This window comes from Molothrus aeneus, chromosome 3 (assembly GCF_037042795.1).
Source record: "Molothrus aeneus isolate 106 chromosome 3, BPBGC_Maene_1.0, whole genome shotgun sequence".
NCBI classification, from domain to species: Eukaryota; Metazoa; Chordata; class Aves; order Passeriformes; family Icteridae; genus Molothrus; species Molothrus aeneus.
Window position 1 is genome coordinate 34,148,920 of NC_089648.1, and position 14,086 is coordinate 34,163,005.

Sequence of the window (14,086 nt, forward strand, 5' to 3'; positions counted from 1 at the left end):
GAATATCAAAAGAGCATTAATTAAAAATGTTTATTCAAAGCCTGTGTGATCTGTTCATAAAATTGTATGTCAAAGCCAGGACATACTGATGAAAATCTGACACATTTTACTCCTTTTCAAAGAAAGAGGGGAAGTTACAGGAGTTCTCTCTGCAATACTTGGGATCACGTTTTGATTCATGCTCAGGGATAATCTCAAAGTCTGGATTTCTTACCACACAGAGCTCCAGCACGGCCTTCCAGTGTTACTTGCCAGGTAAAAGAATCTCCTCTTGCCTTCTCTGCTTCCAGCTCCTTCAGAGAACGTGGGAACACGTTTCGCCACAGCAGCAACATCTTAGGCAGATGATACCGGACAACAGAAGGACCTAAGTAAAAAAAAAAAAAAGTGACAGTATAATAAAAATGTGTATTTAAGTGTGAAAAATCTGCTGTGAAGGCTTTTGCTCTTCAAACTATTTTTGTCTTACTTCACTTCGCTTCCTTTCTGCTCTACTTGGAACGATGAAAACCAAATGAAAGTCTCATTCCTAGGCTGAAAGTGTGGCAAGTAAGTACTATGCATCACATCTGCTTGTGGGTATCACTCCTAAAATAGGAAACAGACTACCCTATCCACTGGCATGCCATACAGAACCATGGTCAACTGTCTTTTTACTATCTTTTTATTCTGCCTTCTAATTTTTATATTAATTTTGAAGGCAGATTCTTTAGCCTGCTCTACCCTGTCCATAAAATAAATAGAAAAACAACTGATAGTTACTGATTATGTAAATTAGTTTAACAGTCAAACTTTTTTAAACTTCTGAAAAAGATCCAGTGCAACCACAATAAGAATACACTGTTAGAAAAATATGATGATAAGCTGGTAAAAGAGACAATTTAGAGAAACAAGATGAAACACAAATGGTATTTGATGAGAGATCAAAATAATGCAAAATGCATCAGAACTTTATCATATTTTCCCATATAAAAGAAACACAAAACAAACCAGAAAAGAACACCACCACTGCCACTGCTGCAAAATTCAAGAGTGTACTTACAACCTCTGAAAATGCAGCTTGTGATACTTCTATAATGGCAGATACAAACATGAGGCTGGCTTTTTTACAAGAAAACCAAAGGGCTTTTAAACTAACAACACTTCTAGCAGTGCTGTTGCCTATCTACAGACAATAGATTCCAACATGCAACTTGTTGGAATGCTCATTGGGTTTTATTTACTGTCCATTTCTTCTGCACCACAGTATTAAGGAAAGAAGAGTATGGGTAATTTTGCCCTTTCAGAGAATGACTAAAGGCTGGGTTTCTAAAACCAGAACAGGATCTTTTTTTCAGGTATGACACCTTCTACCATACTTCAGCTTAGATAAGCACTAATATTTCACTTCTCCCCAGCACAACGTTGCTGAAGTAAGTGCACTTACACTCTGCTTCCCCTGTATAAATCTTGAGCTGGATAATGAGCCCATTATGCGTAAAGACCATTTGCCAGAGTGGATAATCAGAAGATTTGGACAAGCTTTGAGATAAAAAGAAAAATCAAACCATTTTTACAAACCTAAAGTCATAAGTGCTCCAAGTAAGAGCCATCCAGCTTGAGTCCGCTGCAAGGAGAGCCTGCTGTTCTGCGCAGCAGTTCGTAACAGATCCTCGGCAATGCTGACCACCATCTGCACCAGAGCAAAACACAGGGGCTTTTAGAAACATAAATGAGGCCACTGCAAGCTACTTCTACTTGGTCACTCTAACAGACTAAAGATGCTCTCAAATCATTTGAATTGACCTTCCATAAAGAAGGAATGCAGATTACATTTCATGCTGATGATTAGTGTTTTTCATATGATAACACAGCCAGCAATATTCTCTTCAGCAATTTTTCAATATTTCAATTTCTCTTCATCAAATTTGAAAGAGAGGAAAAGAGCTGTTAAATATTGCAACTGAGATTCTAAAAGCATGTGCTCTGGCCACTACTCTCGCACAAGGCACAAGCTCAGTTTCAATAATGCTCATTAGCATGCCACCCATTTTGCAAAGCTTTTACTTGTAGATAAAAAGGCATCTTTTAGTGCACTCACAGATAAAACATTCACTATCTCACCTTTCCTTTGGCATGAGGAATGCCTAGAGGACACTGATGCACACCACCTAACAAAGCAGCCATTGCAAAACTGTAGCCACTAACAGCTTCAGGGGAGGTCTTCAGATTGTTGAGTCTTTCTGCACATCTGTCTAAAAATGGAGTCAACTGAAAGGGCAATGCCACAGCTACACACCGCAAGCACCAGGCAGCAGCCAGTCGAGCAGCCATGCTGGGATGAAGAAGAACTGAAGTTACTGTCTCCAACAGACCTACAGAAACGAGAGGTTGCAGTCTTTAACTTATGATGCACTTTTTAATATACATATGCTTTTTAATATACACAGACAAGTAAACTGAATCAATACTAGACAGCCAATGTGAAAGTTAAGAAAGTCAGAATTAAGTTACTTGAATTTGCTGACTTTGCCTTTTCAGGAAAGATGGTACTTGTTACTAGCATTATGCTGCTCCCCATCAGGTTTTGTCAGCAAAGGTGGAGCCGTCAGAGCCACAGCACTGACTCCTAATACTTAAACACTGAAAAGAGGCAGCAGGGCTACAGAAGAGAACTGGATGAGACAATCCCCATAATATTTTACAGATTGCCAGTAACAGAGCAACAGTAACATTGATCTTTGGGTTTGCTTCACACTGTAGCCAAGCACATGCTGTAGATGTCACTGACTCCTGTACTCTGCTTTTGACATGGTGCTGTCCACACTGCAGCAAGTTTATATCCTTCTACACTCTCCAAACTTCTGTGGCTACCTAATCTAACTGCACCCTTCAGTTCAATTTGTCTCCACAAAAACATTTTCTTTAGTCCAAATCTTCAAAGCCCCCACTGCTGCTTGTTTTATCTGGAACTGTGAACAACTTCTACCTGCTGAGTTCACAGCTAACAGAAATAATACTGAAATACAGTCCCCTCTCTTCTTATGGGACACAGCTGCCAGAAGGAATAATTATGAGCAGTCTTCCCTACTCCAAAGCTGGCACAAAATCAGCATGGGAAGAATGTCATATGCAACAACACAACAATCTATATGATGAAGTGTCTAAAGAAGCTTGTACTTCCAGTGGAAAAAACATAAGCCTCCACAAACTCAAAAAACTTAAAGCTGTAACACTACAGAATAAACGTGGATTCAGATATTGAAACAAACAAGAAGAAAATCCCACACCAACTTCAGCCAAAGAACTACTTATTTTAAAGGGGCCTACCAACAGCTTCATCTCGACAAAATACTTTTGCCTCCCCCCAGAAATTTGGTATTTAAAGGCAATGTTTTCCAGGAGCAAATATTTCAGACCTCACATAGCAAAACAATGCATTTTCTATAAAACCATTATTGTAAACAAACCAATACCAAAAATTACCACTTCACTCACCCTTAGCAAGAGCTTCAGAAAGACTCCTATCCAAACAGCTGTTTAATACTTGGTCAAATTTGAGCTAAAGTTAGGGTACTACACACAGTGAGGTGGACAACTGTAGTTATCTGGAGTACTACAGGAAGTACCAATTTCAGAGATTTATTTCTTTCATATTCATTGCTCAAATGCCTCACTTAATCTATTTCCATTTATTTGCATACCAATAGAGGGTTCTTGAATAAGAGGAGATGCAGTGGCATTCAGACTCTGAACCAGACTGCCCAGCTCTTGGAGGGCACACACCATCACGTGCTGGCTTGCAGCTACATCAGCAGCTCCTGATTTATTTTCACTGTTAGCATCATTCACTACTGCTTCTGCAGAAAAGAGAACAAGAGTGTCTTGCTTAACTATAATTAGAATCCCACCCAAGCATTCACAGGACAGAAAGTGACAGTTTCATTTTGACATCAATCCTACATTCAAACAAAAGCACAAGTCTGGTCAGAGTGAAAACTAACAAAATGAACATATTCAGCAGGGAAAAAAATTTTACAGCTATTAGCACCAACACAGTTGTCCAAAGACCATAAAAAATGGATGCCCAGCAGTTATTATGGATAGCAAAGCACTAGAGGTAGGACCAACAGTGTAACTGTATGTGTACATCTATACAGTAACAAAATATAATATATAATCTTGACCTATCTAGGTTCTGCATAGAAATTTGCATGCATGTATGTTCAGTGAAACTAAAAAAGAAACCTTTAGTAAATAATTAATCACAATTTCTAATCATCTCAGTGTAATCCAATTGAGTTCCTTAATTCCATAGTATGTTCTCCTACAAAATATCCCAGAAGCAGCAACTATCTCTTCAAAAAGGGACTTCAGTACCAGCTTAATGTTTGTGTGTCTACTACACAAGAAATTTAGAGAATGGTCTGCTGTACATGAAGGGAAGCAATTATTACTAAGTAAAAACCTTTCCCATTTTTCATCACATTCATGAGAAATCCTCAAAAATATGTAAGTTCTTCAAACTATCCAAATACACAACTGCATTTCCTGCAACTTTGACAAGGTGGCAGGAGTATTTTCTGCAACTGTTTCCTCTCAGAAACAGCATTTTCAATAGACTTGTTTTCTTGGAAGTAGTAATTACAATAATGAGAAACCTTCTAAAGTTCCATGCCTACCCCATAAAAAAATTGTTATGAGAAGAACCTGCAAAAGTTTCTGAATCAAATTCATTTCCGTGTGTTAAGCATTGTTTTAGAATCCAATTAGATGGCAGCAGAAAAGAAAGATATGTTTGGTAAATAAAATGATGAGTATTTCCAATTTAGTCTTTTAAAATCTCCAGCTTGAGCTACTTCCTTTCATAAGAAACAGATGCCAAGAGAGTTTTGTTAGCCCTCTTAGTAATTCCATACTCTGCAAAGTTTTGCAAAGGGGTCATATTCTTCAGATTATATCATTTTTATCACAAAATCCAATTGGATATTAGTATGGATATTAGCAGGGGAGACACAAGGATCTACAAGATCTTGAGCTACAGGATTTTTAACACTGTTAGTAAAGAACTCTGCATGACTTTCAAGACAACCTATCCCAAGATAGATGGCAAATGCATAGTTTTCTTCTCCACTTCCATCCTAGGCCTTTGACAATGCATTTGCTATCTGGGATAACAAGCCTGTGTCATACAATGACTTTTGAAGCAGAACTCAACCTTTGAACATTGAAACAGAAAGCAGATGAACTATCATTTCCCATAAGAACAAAATTACTCCTCACAGTAGAAGAAAACTAAAAAATGGCTGCCTCAGTAAAATGATAGTAACTTTCAAGTGGTCTTGAATGAAGAAAAATGGTTCTCACCCACTGCCTTCATTTGTTTACCAATGGCTTGACATATTTCTTTGGCAGCTGCAATCTGTGCTTTCTCCCCCAGCAAGCTGCCCACAGTTGCTCTCAGGATAAAGGACACACATCTTCGAGAGTAAACAGCCTCCACGTGGGTCTGGGTTGCACGAGGATGGGACACCAGATCAAGCACGTGGGACAGAAAGGTGGCAAAGTTGCGCTCCAGCCACTGCCCTCCCAGTGTTGTAACGAACACAACATAGGCCTGCAGATGCAGAAGTCACACAGCAACCCAGTTAAAACAGAAAGAAAAGACTGTGTCAAACTACAGCCAGGCTCTAATGCAGAATAGTAGCAACACCAGTTAGCAATAAGCAACCTTAACCTAATGAAGTTATTCAGCACGAACCAATTCAAAATTCATATCTTTGCTGCTGAAACTCAACTTTCTCCAGTACCAAGAGTAGCCCCTGTACTGTGATGCATAAAATACACTTTGGATGACAGCAAAAAAACCCAGTTCATTGCTTTAAATATGCCTCTTTCTAAAAAAGTTAAGAACATCATGTAAATAAAAGCAACATCAACATGTTCCAGTTCACAATGAAAACCTGGAATATTCACCAAGTTAACCTGAAAAAGGCTGAGACAAAATAAAGGGTTTCACAAAATAACCTATGATCACAGAATCTGGATTCTGGGAAGGTACTGCAGCATACTGACATACATGACGGCATGAGAATGTCGGAATTTAAAGAGATGCTGCCACCTTCTCTCTCAGACAAGAGGAACTTCCACATTCAGGAGCCACAAAAGGGTAACAGAGCGTCCTCTCTAAAAATAAACTAAATTTTAAAAAGGAACTAAAGTCTTTAACATACTAAGTTTTCTAATATTTTTGCAAGTTAATCTCACCTAATATACGCTGATCAAGTAAGTTTTCCTTAGCTCTTATTTTAATCCATTGTCACTGCATATCAATAATAGAAGAAAGTAGATAGGGGAATGATACCTCATGTACATCTCACAAAACAGAAGAGTCAAATTAGATCTGTAAATTAACTTATACAGAAATAGAGAACAGAAATGTGTATTTTTCCTAATAAAAGGAATTATCTGTAAATTTTACTTCATTGAAAAAATTACAAACCTGGGTAACACCAACTCGCACTTCCCTATTGACAGATCCTCCTACTTTTAACATCTCTCCACCACTCTTCAGGAATCCAGATCCCCCTCGCAGGAATCCTGTGGCCATGAGCTCCAAGACCTCCTCAAGTGTGGCTCTCTTCACATTTTGCCGCATCACTTTTTAAAAAAAAAAGTAATTATTTGTTCCCAAAGATCCAACCAACACAAGCAACGATCTTGAAACCAGACTTACTAATTCAAAACTGTCTTGCAAAAACAAATTCACCCAACATTTCAGATAACAATTTACTTGCATGCTTAAAAATAAGCCACTTCTCCCAAGTGGTTTTTGATAGTTTGCTCTGTCTTTTCTTTGTATGACTACAACAGAGATTCTGCGCTCTTTTTAGCTTATTTTTTGTAAAAACAAACAATCCATCTACAAACTTCCACCTACTGGACCAACAATGTGTCATGCAGCACTGTCAATGTAACACAGTTCTGAAGGTGCCACTAAGTCTGCCAATGTGGACATGGAATCCAGAAGGGCTCGTACCTGTTGCTTGTTTTGGTATCAGTGCTGTAGCCATGACTGTCCCCAAAAGCTTTGACACTGCAACTCGCACACCATAGTTTGAGTTTTCCAGAGCTTTAAAGCACAGCGTTGCGACATTCTCTAGTTCAGCTGTCCACATAAACACTGCTTCATTCTGTAATTCCAGCAGACACTGTAGGAAAAATAGACTTGCTAAGCACCAGGAGACCATCCTTACATTTTATCTAAGTGTCAGGCTGCAATCGTCAGGTTTATTCAGAAAATATTTTAATATGAAAATTTCAAGAATTAATTTAGACACACTCTCCCACATGCCAACTATCTTAGCTGAGTAAACAATCAGAAGAGTCATGGAAGAAGCTAATACATAAATTAAAAAATTAAAAGAAAGCTCTACATAAGAACCATGTTACCAAAAACCTCTCCCCCTGAGGCTCACAGATAACATATTCTATCTCATCCTTTTTTATCAAGTGGGGAATACAGTACTACAGTACCTGTGAAATTAGTCAATTGTCTGAGCCTGCAGAGTAAACTAGTAAGGACTTACCTTGTCCAACTAATTATCAAACTTCCCTTCCTGAACAACAGGTGCCAGTTCAAGTGCAGGCACCAGAATGTCTGTGGCTGGTGAGAAGACACCCACCTTAGCCACTGCACAGCGCACAGCCATCGACCTGTCCGTCAGCAGAGAACGGGCATTCTTATAAATATCACGGTGACAAGAAGCTGCTGCTCCTCCAAGTCCATTGAGGACTTTCTGCAAACTCATCAGGATTTCACTGCGGCCCTGAGACTGCACACAAACAAAAAAAATTGGTGCAAAAATGTGGACACAGCAGTTACATTCAGAATCAGGTGTATACTTACACATTTTCCTGCTTCTACGCAGCAGTGTTTTTGCAAACATTGAAAACAAAGGCATATATCACTGATAAGTAGCTGATTTTAAATAGAAGTAAACACCACACACAGCTTTACTTAAAGTCCCTCAGTTGTGACATAAACTGAGCCCAGGCAAGCCAAGAAACTGGCTCTAGGTAAAATGCTTCAGCACTGCCCCACTATTTAACAACTGCAGACTTGGGGGGAAAAAAGAAAAAGCAGTTGATAAGAGAGAATGGGAAGCCCAAGTAAGTTAGCAGCTTCATGCTATACCTGCACACAGGCAGGTACTTACAATCTGAGAGCATACACACATAAATAAATACATTAAATAAATAAATAAGTAAATAAATAAATAAATAAATAAATAAACAGTCACACAGGTACAACAACACAGCTGAAGAAAACAGCTGCCACCACAAGATCCACACAGTCAGTATTCCAACTTGTCCCAACAGAGCTATTTGCACAAAATCAGATCCACTGACAGCCCAGGATACATCCCCTCAACATTATGACACACTCTCTCTTTTCAGCATACAATGTATTCTGCTCACATGCAGAGTAACAACTTCCCTGCAAAATTTAAGCATGCATTATTAATTTTAACAACTAAATGTTTATTCAGAGTACATGGGCAAAAACCCTAACACAGTAGTTAGAAATGACAGATACAGTCATTTCTGAATTCTAATTACTGACACGACGATGAAGTAATTATTACAATATTCACGTTATAAAGTCTAAACTCACTGCAGTAGACTTGAAACTAGCTAGGAAAGTGATTTGCATCCTTCAGTGCAGAAGAAAAACAATCTAGACAATCTGGCAAACAATGCTGGAGGAAGCAGGTTTCAGTTTAAAATGGAATTAAGATCACATAAACAAACTGAAACTTACCTCTGCACTTTTCAGAGACTTTAACAGGTTATTCACAGTTTCTGGAAAAGAACTACCCAGCATTCTCCCCATTTTTTCATAAAATGCTCCAACACATGCCACAGCAGCCCTATGAGAAAACAGAGAAAAAGAGTACACATATTAACGTATCTTCCAAATGAAAACAAATAGTTAAATAGAAATGTATGTTCTAATCAACATTGATGAATAAAAATCTACTTGCTATCCACTACTTATACTGGCTGTTTACACAGTCCATTGGAATAATTTTTCTGTTTACCAAAAAAAGGAACAGAACAGTTATCAGCTTTTAAGAATACAAATGCATTTGAAAGGGTATTACTATAGGATCTACACATAGAGTAAAAAATTCTGGAGAAAACAAGACAGGCTGAAATCCCAGCAAGATTAGGATTTTGTGTTTCAATAAACTGTCTCTTTGCTAAGCAAGAAAGCCTCTAGCCTGTAATATAACCTGACACATTTTTGTAGATACTGAAATATGGGGTTTTTTCAAGACTAAGAACTTAAAATCCAAAAATTATTGCATAACACAGGAAAATTTACAGGCACTGTAAAATCTCTGGATCCAATTATTCACATATTTTCTTGCTCTGCCATTTGAGATTAGGAATACTTAGTTATCACCACACTGCAGTTATATACACAAACTGTTCCAGGACAGCCACAGAAGCAGCTCCTGAACACATGCACTTTTTCATTACAAAGGAATGAGGCTTTTTTTAAATCTGTAATTGCTGGCTGAATAGTATTTTAGCTAAGTTACATCACAAACTCATTACAGCCTCCCCTTTAATGGACACATGTCCATTAAAAAACCTTCTGGACTATGACTTGGTAGCATAAATTGCAGAGGGTATTATAGTAGAAAACACTCCCCATTTACACAAGTTCCTCATACAGCTGCAAGAGCTAGAAATAAGAGGACAGTGTCTGCCCAAACTGTGACTATTTCAGATTTTATTGTCAAATCCTATTGTTGTCATAACATCTGAAGGCAAGACCAAATTTGGGTTCACTAGTCACCAAGAACATATGAAGCATTACATGGGAAATGTAAAACAGTTTCAGTGGAAGTTGTTTGTGGCATTAACCAAATTCCTAGCAATGAGACTGCTCCTATGACTAAAGACAAACTGGATCACCCATCCATGCACACACATATCCACATGTAGAGAATCTGCTTGAGAGACCTGTGCAGCTTGCATGGTAGGGGAATAGAAAAGGCAGCATCTGATGGGGAAAAAAAACTTGAACATTTGGTTACAATTCTCTAGGTGCAAACAACGCTTCGGTTTGACAATCTGCAAGTTCCACCTTTAATGGGATACCTGAGCACAATCAGCAGCAATTCCACTGATGGAAATGCCTTCATTAATGGTTATCCTCTCCATGCCATAAGCAGGTGAAGAGTCATGACACAGTGCCTTGCCTAGAGAAAACCATTTCCCTTTCACAGAGACACGTATGCGTCACCTTTGAGTCCTGCCCTCCACAACCTCAATCCAGCACTTTTCTCTGCTACCTAGATCAAGCATATGTAACTCCAAACAACCACACAAAATATAAATAAACATAGCATGAACATATACAGGCAGGTTCTTCTGTAATATCCAGGACCTATTGGCTTAAAAATCATTCCCCTTTCCCCAAACATACAGTTTGGTGGGCAGGTAGGCTGCAGTATCATCTTTGCTCTTGATGATGTCATTACACTTGTCAAGTGTCTGGAAAACAGTAAATGTGTCTCCAATGCTGTAGAGAGCAGCCAGATTTTTTGCAAGCAGCTTCCGTGTGGGTGGCCCAGGGGAACTGCTGATGAGTCCTGTTAGCTGCTCTACAAGTTTCTTCTGTTTTTCCTTGACATCTGTCTGTTAACAGATCAAAAATAAATAAGAAGAGTAGTTTAAGCCACTGTGTAATCCAGAAAAATCTACAAGAAATGGAAGTAAAACTTATACCACTCCCAACTGTATATAACTCAGCAAATTGCTTATCTCAGAGAGATATGAGATACATTCAACAACAGCAGAGACAGATTCTAAATGCTCAGAATTAGCTGCTGTCCTATTTAATTTTTACTTTTCAAAAATACTTACCAGCTGCCTACTGACTGCCTACAATTAAACATTTAAAATCTACAAATTAGCACAGAGACTCTTCAGGCTGAATCTGAAACCATACAGGTACCATCTGGCCATTACCTGTAAACTTTCTCTGGCATGAAATTAATACAAATCCTTTTTAAAAGAAAATTTATTTAGAAATTTAGGGGAAAAAAACCCCATTAAATTACCTTGTTAGCAGCTACCAGCACTTTATCCAAAAATCTCAACCATTCAAAGATAAAAACTGGTCTCTTTGCTTCTGTGATTTGAGCTAACGCTTCCTCATTCAGTAACAAACTATGAGCCAGCTCCATAATGGGTTGAATTCCAATTTTATTGCAAATTTGTGTAGAAACTCTAAAATAAAAATGCAAATGTTAGTATAAAGTACAGTATATCAGTAGAAAGCTTTGAAAATCAAATTTAAATGTTCAGCTTGCTTAGACTTAGCTAAATAGTCCCACATAAAAGCTACTCACATATTTACAAACTGAGTCCATTCATTAGTATTTCAGGGAACAGAACTGTTAATTGTACAAAGAGCACCTACAGGCAATTTCAGGGCACAAACTCTCAGCCAAGAAAAATATACCAAAGTCCCTGTTTAAAGGAGGTAAAGGAATAATCTCAATGGCTCCACTCACATGAGAGAGAAAAAGGATTGTTGCAAGTCAAGACCCTTGAGCACACTCCCAAAGCTGGGGCATGAACCTGGCTCCCTTCTCCACACCCTTCAACAGCCAAGCTGAGAAGATGAGCCTGCCACAAGGAGGAATTTCCAACACAAGTTTGGGAGAAGCAGGGACAGGGAAAGGATTTGGCATCACTTGACCTAAGATTTCCCTGATCCCACTAGTCTTGCTTTAAGTGCTGGACAAGCAAGCTCACTGATATCCAGCAACCTTAGAGGTGACAGCCCAGAACACAAGCAGCAGCCAAACTACTGCAGGTCTCCCCAGCAGGCAAAATCCTGCAGATGGAACACTGGTGATCCTGCTCAATCAATGGGGCTGGCATCAAAGCTTACCAAAAGCACACTGCCAGTGTAAGCAAACACTCTGCCAACTTCATCTCAGCAAACCACCTGAAGAAAAGTGTAGCTATTGAATGCAGAGCTGACAGAAGGAAAAAACCCACAAAATTTACCCAAAATCACAACATTACATCAACAACTTTCAGCAAAAAGAAACCCAAGAAGCAAAAAAGCAACCCAACCCCAAAACCTGAATACAGAAATCCTGAAACTAGGATCAGGCAAAAAAGAGAAAGCAGCACAACTACAGAGTATTATGTAAGACATCAGCTTTCAACAGGCATCATCTTTTGACAGCTGCACTGCTCCACTTTTGCTCTCAAGAGCTCTCAGCTGCTTCCTCATTCAAGATCAAACTCAACAAATTCCTGAAGTCAAATGAAGTGGCTTTAATGGATTTTTTTTAAACAGTCCCCAACTGAGACATTAGTAAGGTGACATATTAATGCCGTAGTATTAATTATGTATTATTCTAAATCCACCTTAATGACGAAACAAAAGCATCACACTGTCTTTAATGGTAAGGTTGTTCCCCACACTTCAGCACTTTGCCTATTTCTCACAGAATACAGTTCCAGCAAAGGTGGAAGAGCCACATATGGAAAGAAGCACACACAGCCCTCCCTAACTTCTCCAAAGACATTTTCTGTCAGGTTTTTTTTTTTGTTTTTTCTTTACATTTATAAAGAACTGAGAAGGCATTGCCTGTCAGTAACTCAGACACATCACCTCAAAACACCTTTACGTGAGAGCAGAGACACAATGAATGATGGCACTGTGATTCTTTGTATATCATCCCGAGATCTGCACTGCTTGTCACACCCACACAGCACCTAAGTACCATAAGCACTGTTGGACAGCACAGCTCATTATTCCTTTTCCTCCCCACATACAAGGTTTCATTTGGCCGTGGCCATAAGAGCCAAGAACCTTATGCACCTTTCCCACTTTATCTAAAATGTAGGAAACACAAGCTCAAAGCAACAAAACCTGCACATACACTCAGCTGTGCTGGTGAAGCACAAGGCATCAGACACAAGAACAATTACACAAATATTCAGCTAACTGAAGAGTCAGTCGAACACAGAGCTACTTACATAGACAGTCCAAAGCTCACTGACACTGGCCAAAGGTTTGCTCCAAAAAGCAGTGAGAAGCCTACCGAGTTCTACCGATCCTGGCAAGGATCTTGCTGTGAATGTTACAAGAAATAAATACACTGTGATCTCCCGTGGGATGCAGAGCCAAAGCCAACCAGCAGCCAGTGAGGTATGCTGGAGCATTAGAGATTCCAAAACGTTCAGAGGTACTAAAATTCCTTTCTATTCCCCAGCTGTTTTCCTATGTCTAAATCAACTACTTGTATCTTCATCATGCGTGGATTTCAGTGAATTGAGAAAGCCGAGAAGCAGGCAACTTTAGGCGAAGCCACCCACTCCTGAAGGACTCCCTCAGGTGAAAAGGTTTTCGTTCCTGGGTCCCCCACCTGTATCGGCTACTTCAGTAAGCTGCAGCAGCTCTCAGGGCACTATGCCTGGCTCTGAAAGCCCCTCAGGAGGTACCGCAGTGGTGCAGCGCCGGCCGTCAGGGATGGATGCTCAGGCAATGCCGCTGAGGAGCCGATGCCAGGGGAACGATGCCCGCTGCTTTCCCAGCGCTCACCCCCCCAGGCAGACGCGCACAGTGACCCCCACACCTCAGCCAGCACCGAGGGGAAGCGCGCAGCCTGCCCCGCTCCGCCGCAGCCGCGGGCCCGCACCGCGCCGCTCACGGTCACTTACGCTCCTCCCGAGCGCCGGCCGCGTCCCGCCAGCTCCGGGGTGCACCAGGCGCGACACCGCGGCCCCGGGGCCGGTCACGGTCACGGACACGGACAGGCGTGGGCGCGCTGCGCCGCGCTCGCCCTCGGCACCATCACCGGCGAGCTCGGCCGCTTCGGCCCCCGCCGTGCCCAGCTCCGGCGGGCGAGGAGGGGCGTTGGGGGGGACACGAGCGGCGCTGCCCCGAGCCGGCCCCGACGCAGCCCGGTCGTGCGGAGGCACCGCGGCCGCGCAGCAGGAAGCGGGAGAGGCGCAGGCGCCGGCGGGCGGGGCAGCCCCGCGCAGGCGCCGCGGAGCGGCC

General features: G+C 40.7%; 1 protein-coding gene across 2 annotated transcripts in view; it reads right to left on the reverse strand.

Moving 5' to 3' along the window:
- HEATR5B (HEAT repeat containing 5B) overlaps positions 1 to 13,889 on the reverse strand; it is a 55,612-nt gene extending 41,723 nt beyond the window's left edge. The window contains exons 1-12 of one of the 2 annotated variants that reach the window (XM_066546643.1): positions 13,747 to 13,889; positions 11,121 to 11,289; positions 10,484 to 10,695; positions 8,804 to 8,912; positions 7,665 to 7,814; positions 7,019 to 7,190; positions 6,482 to 6,639; positions 5,347 to 5,596; positions 3,684 to 3,839; positions 2,104 to 2,354; positions 1,561 to 1,672; positions 215 to 367 (exon numbers count right to left, since the gene is read on the reverse strand). In XM_066546643.1, coding sequence (XP_066402740.1) covers positions 215 to 367; positions 1,561 to 1,672; positions 2,104 to 2,354; positions 3,684 to 3,839; positions 5,347 to 5,596; positions 6,482 to 6,639; positions 7,019 to 7,190; positions 7,665 to 7,814; positions 8,804 to 8,912; positions 10,484 to 10,695; positions 11,121 to 11,246 — 1,849 coding nt within the window. In that variant the 5' untranslated portion in view covers positions 11,247 to 11,289; positions 13,747 to 13,889. Of the gene's footprint in view, positions 1 to 214; positions 368 to 1,560; positions 1,673 to 2,103; positions 2,355 to 3,683; positions 3,840 to 5,346; positions 5,597 to 6,481; positions 6,640 to 7,018; positions 7,191 to 7,664; positions 7,815 to 8,803; positions 8,913 to 10,483; positions 10,696 to 11,120; positions 11,290 to 13,062; positions 13,078 to 13,746 lie in introns of those variants that run through there. The other variant, XM_066546644.1, reaches the window with a different exon arrangement.
- Between the last annotated feature and the right edge of the window lie 197 nt (positions 13,890 to 14,086).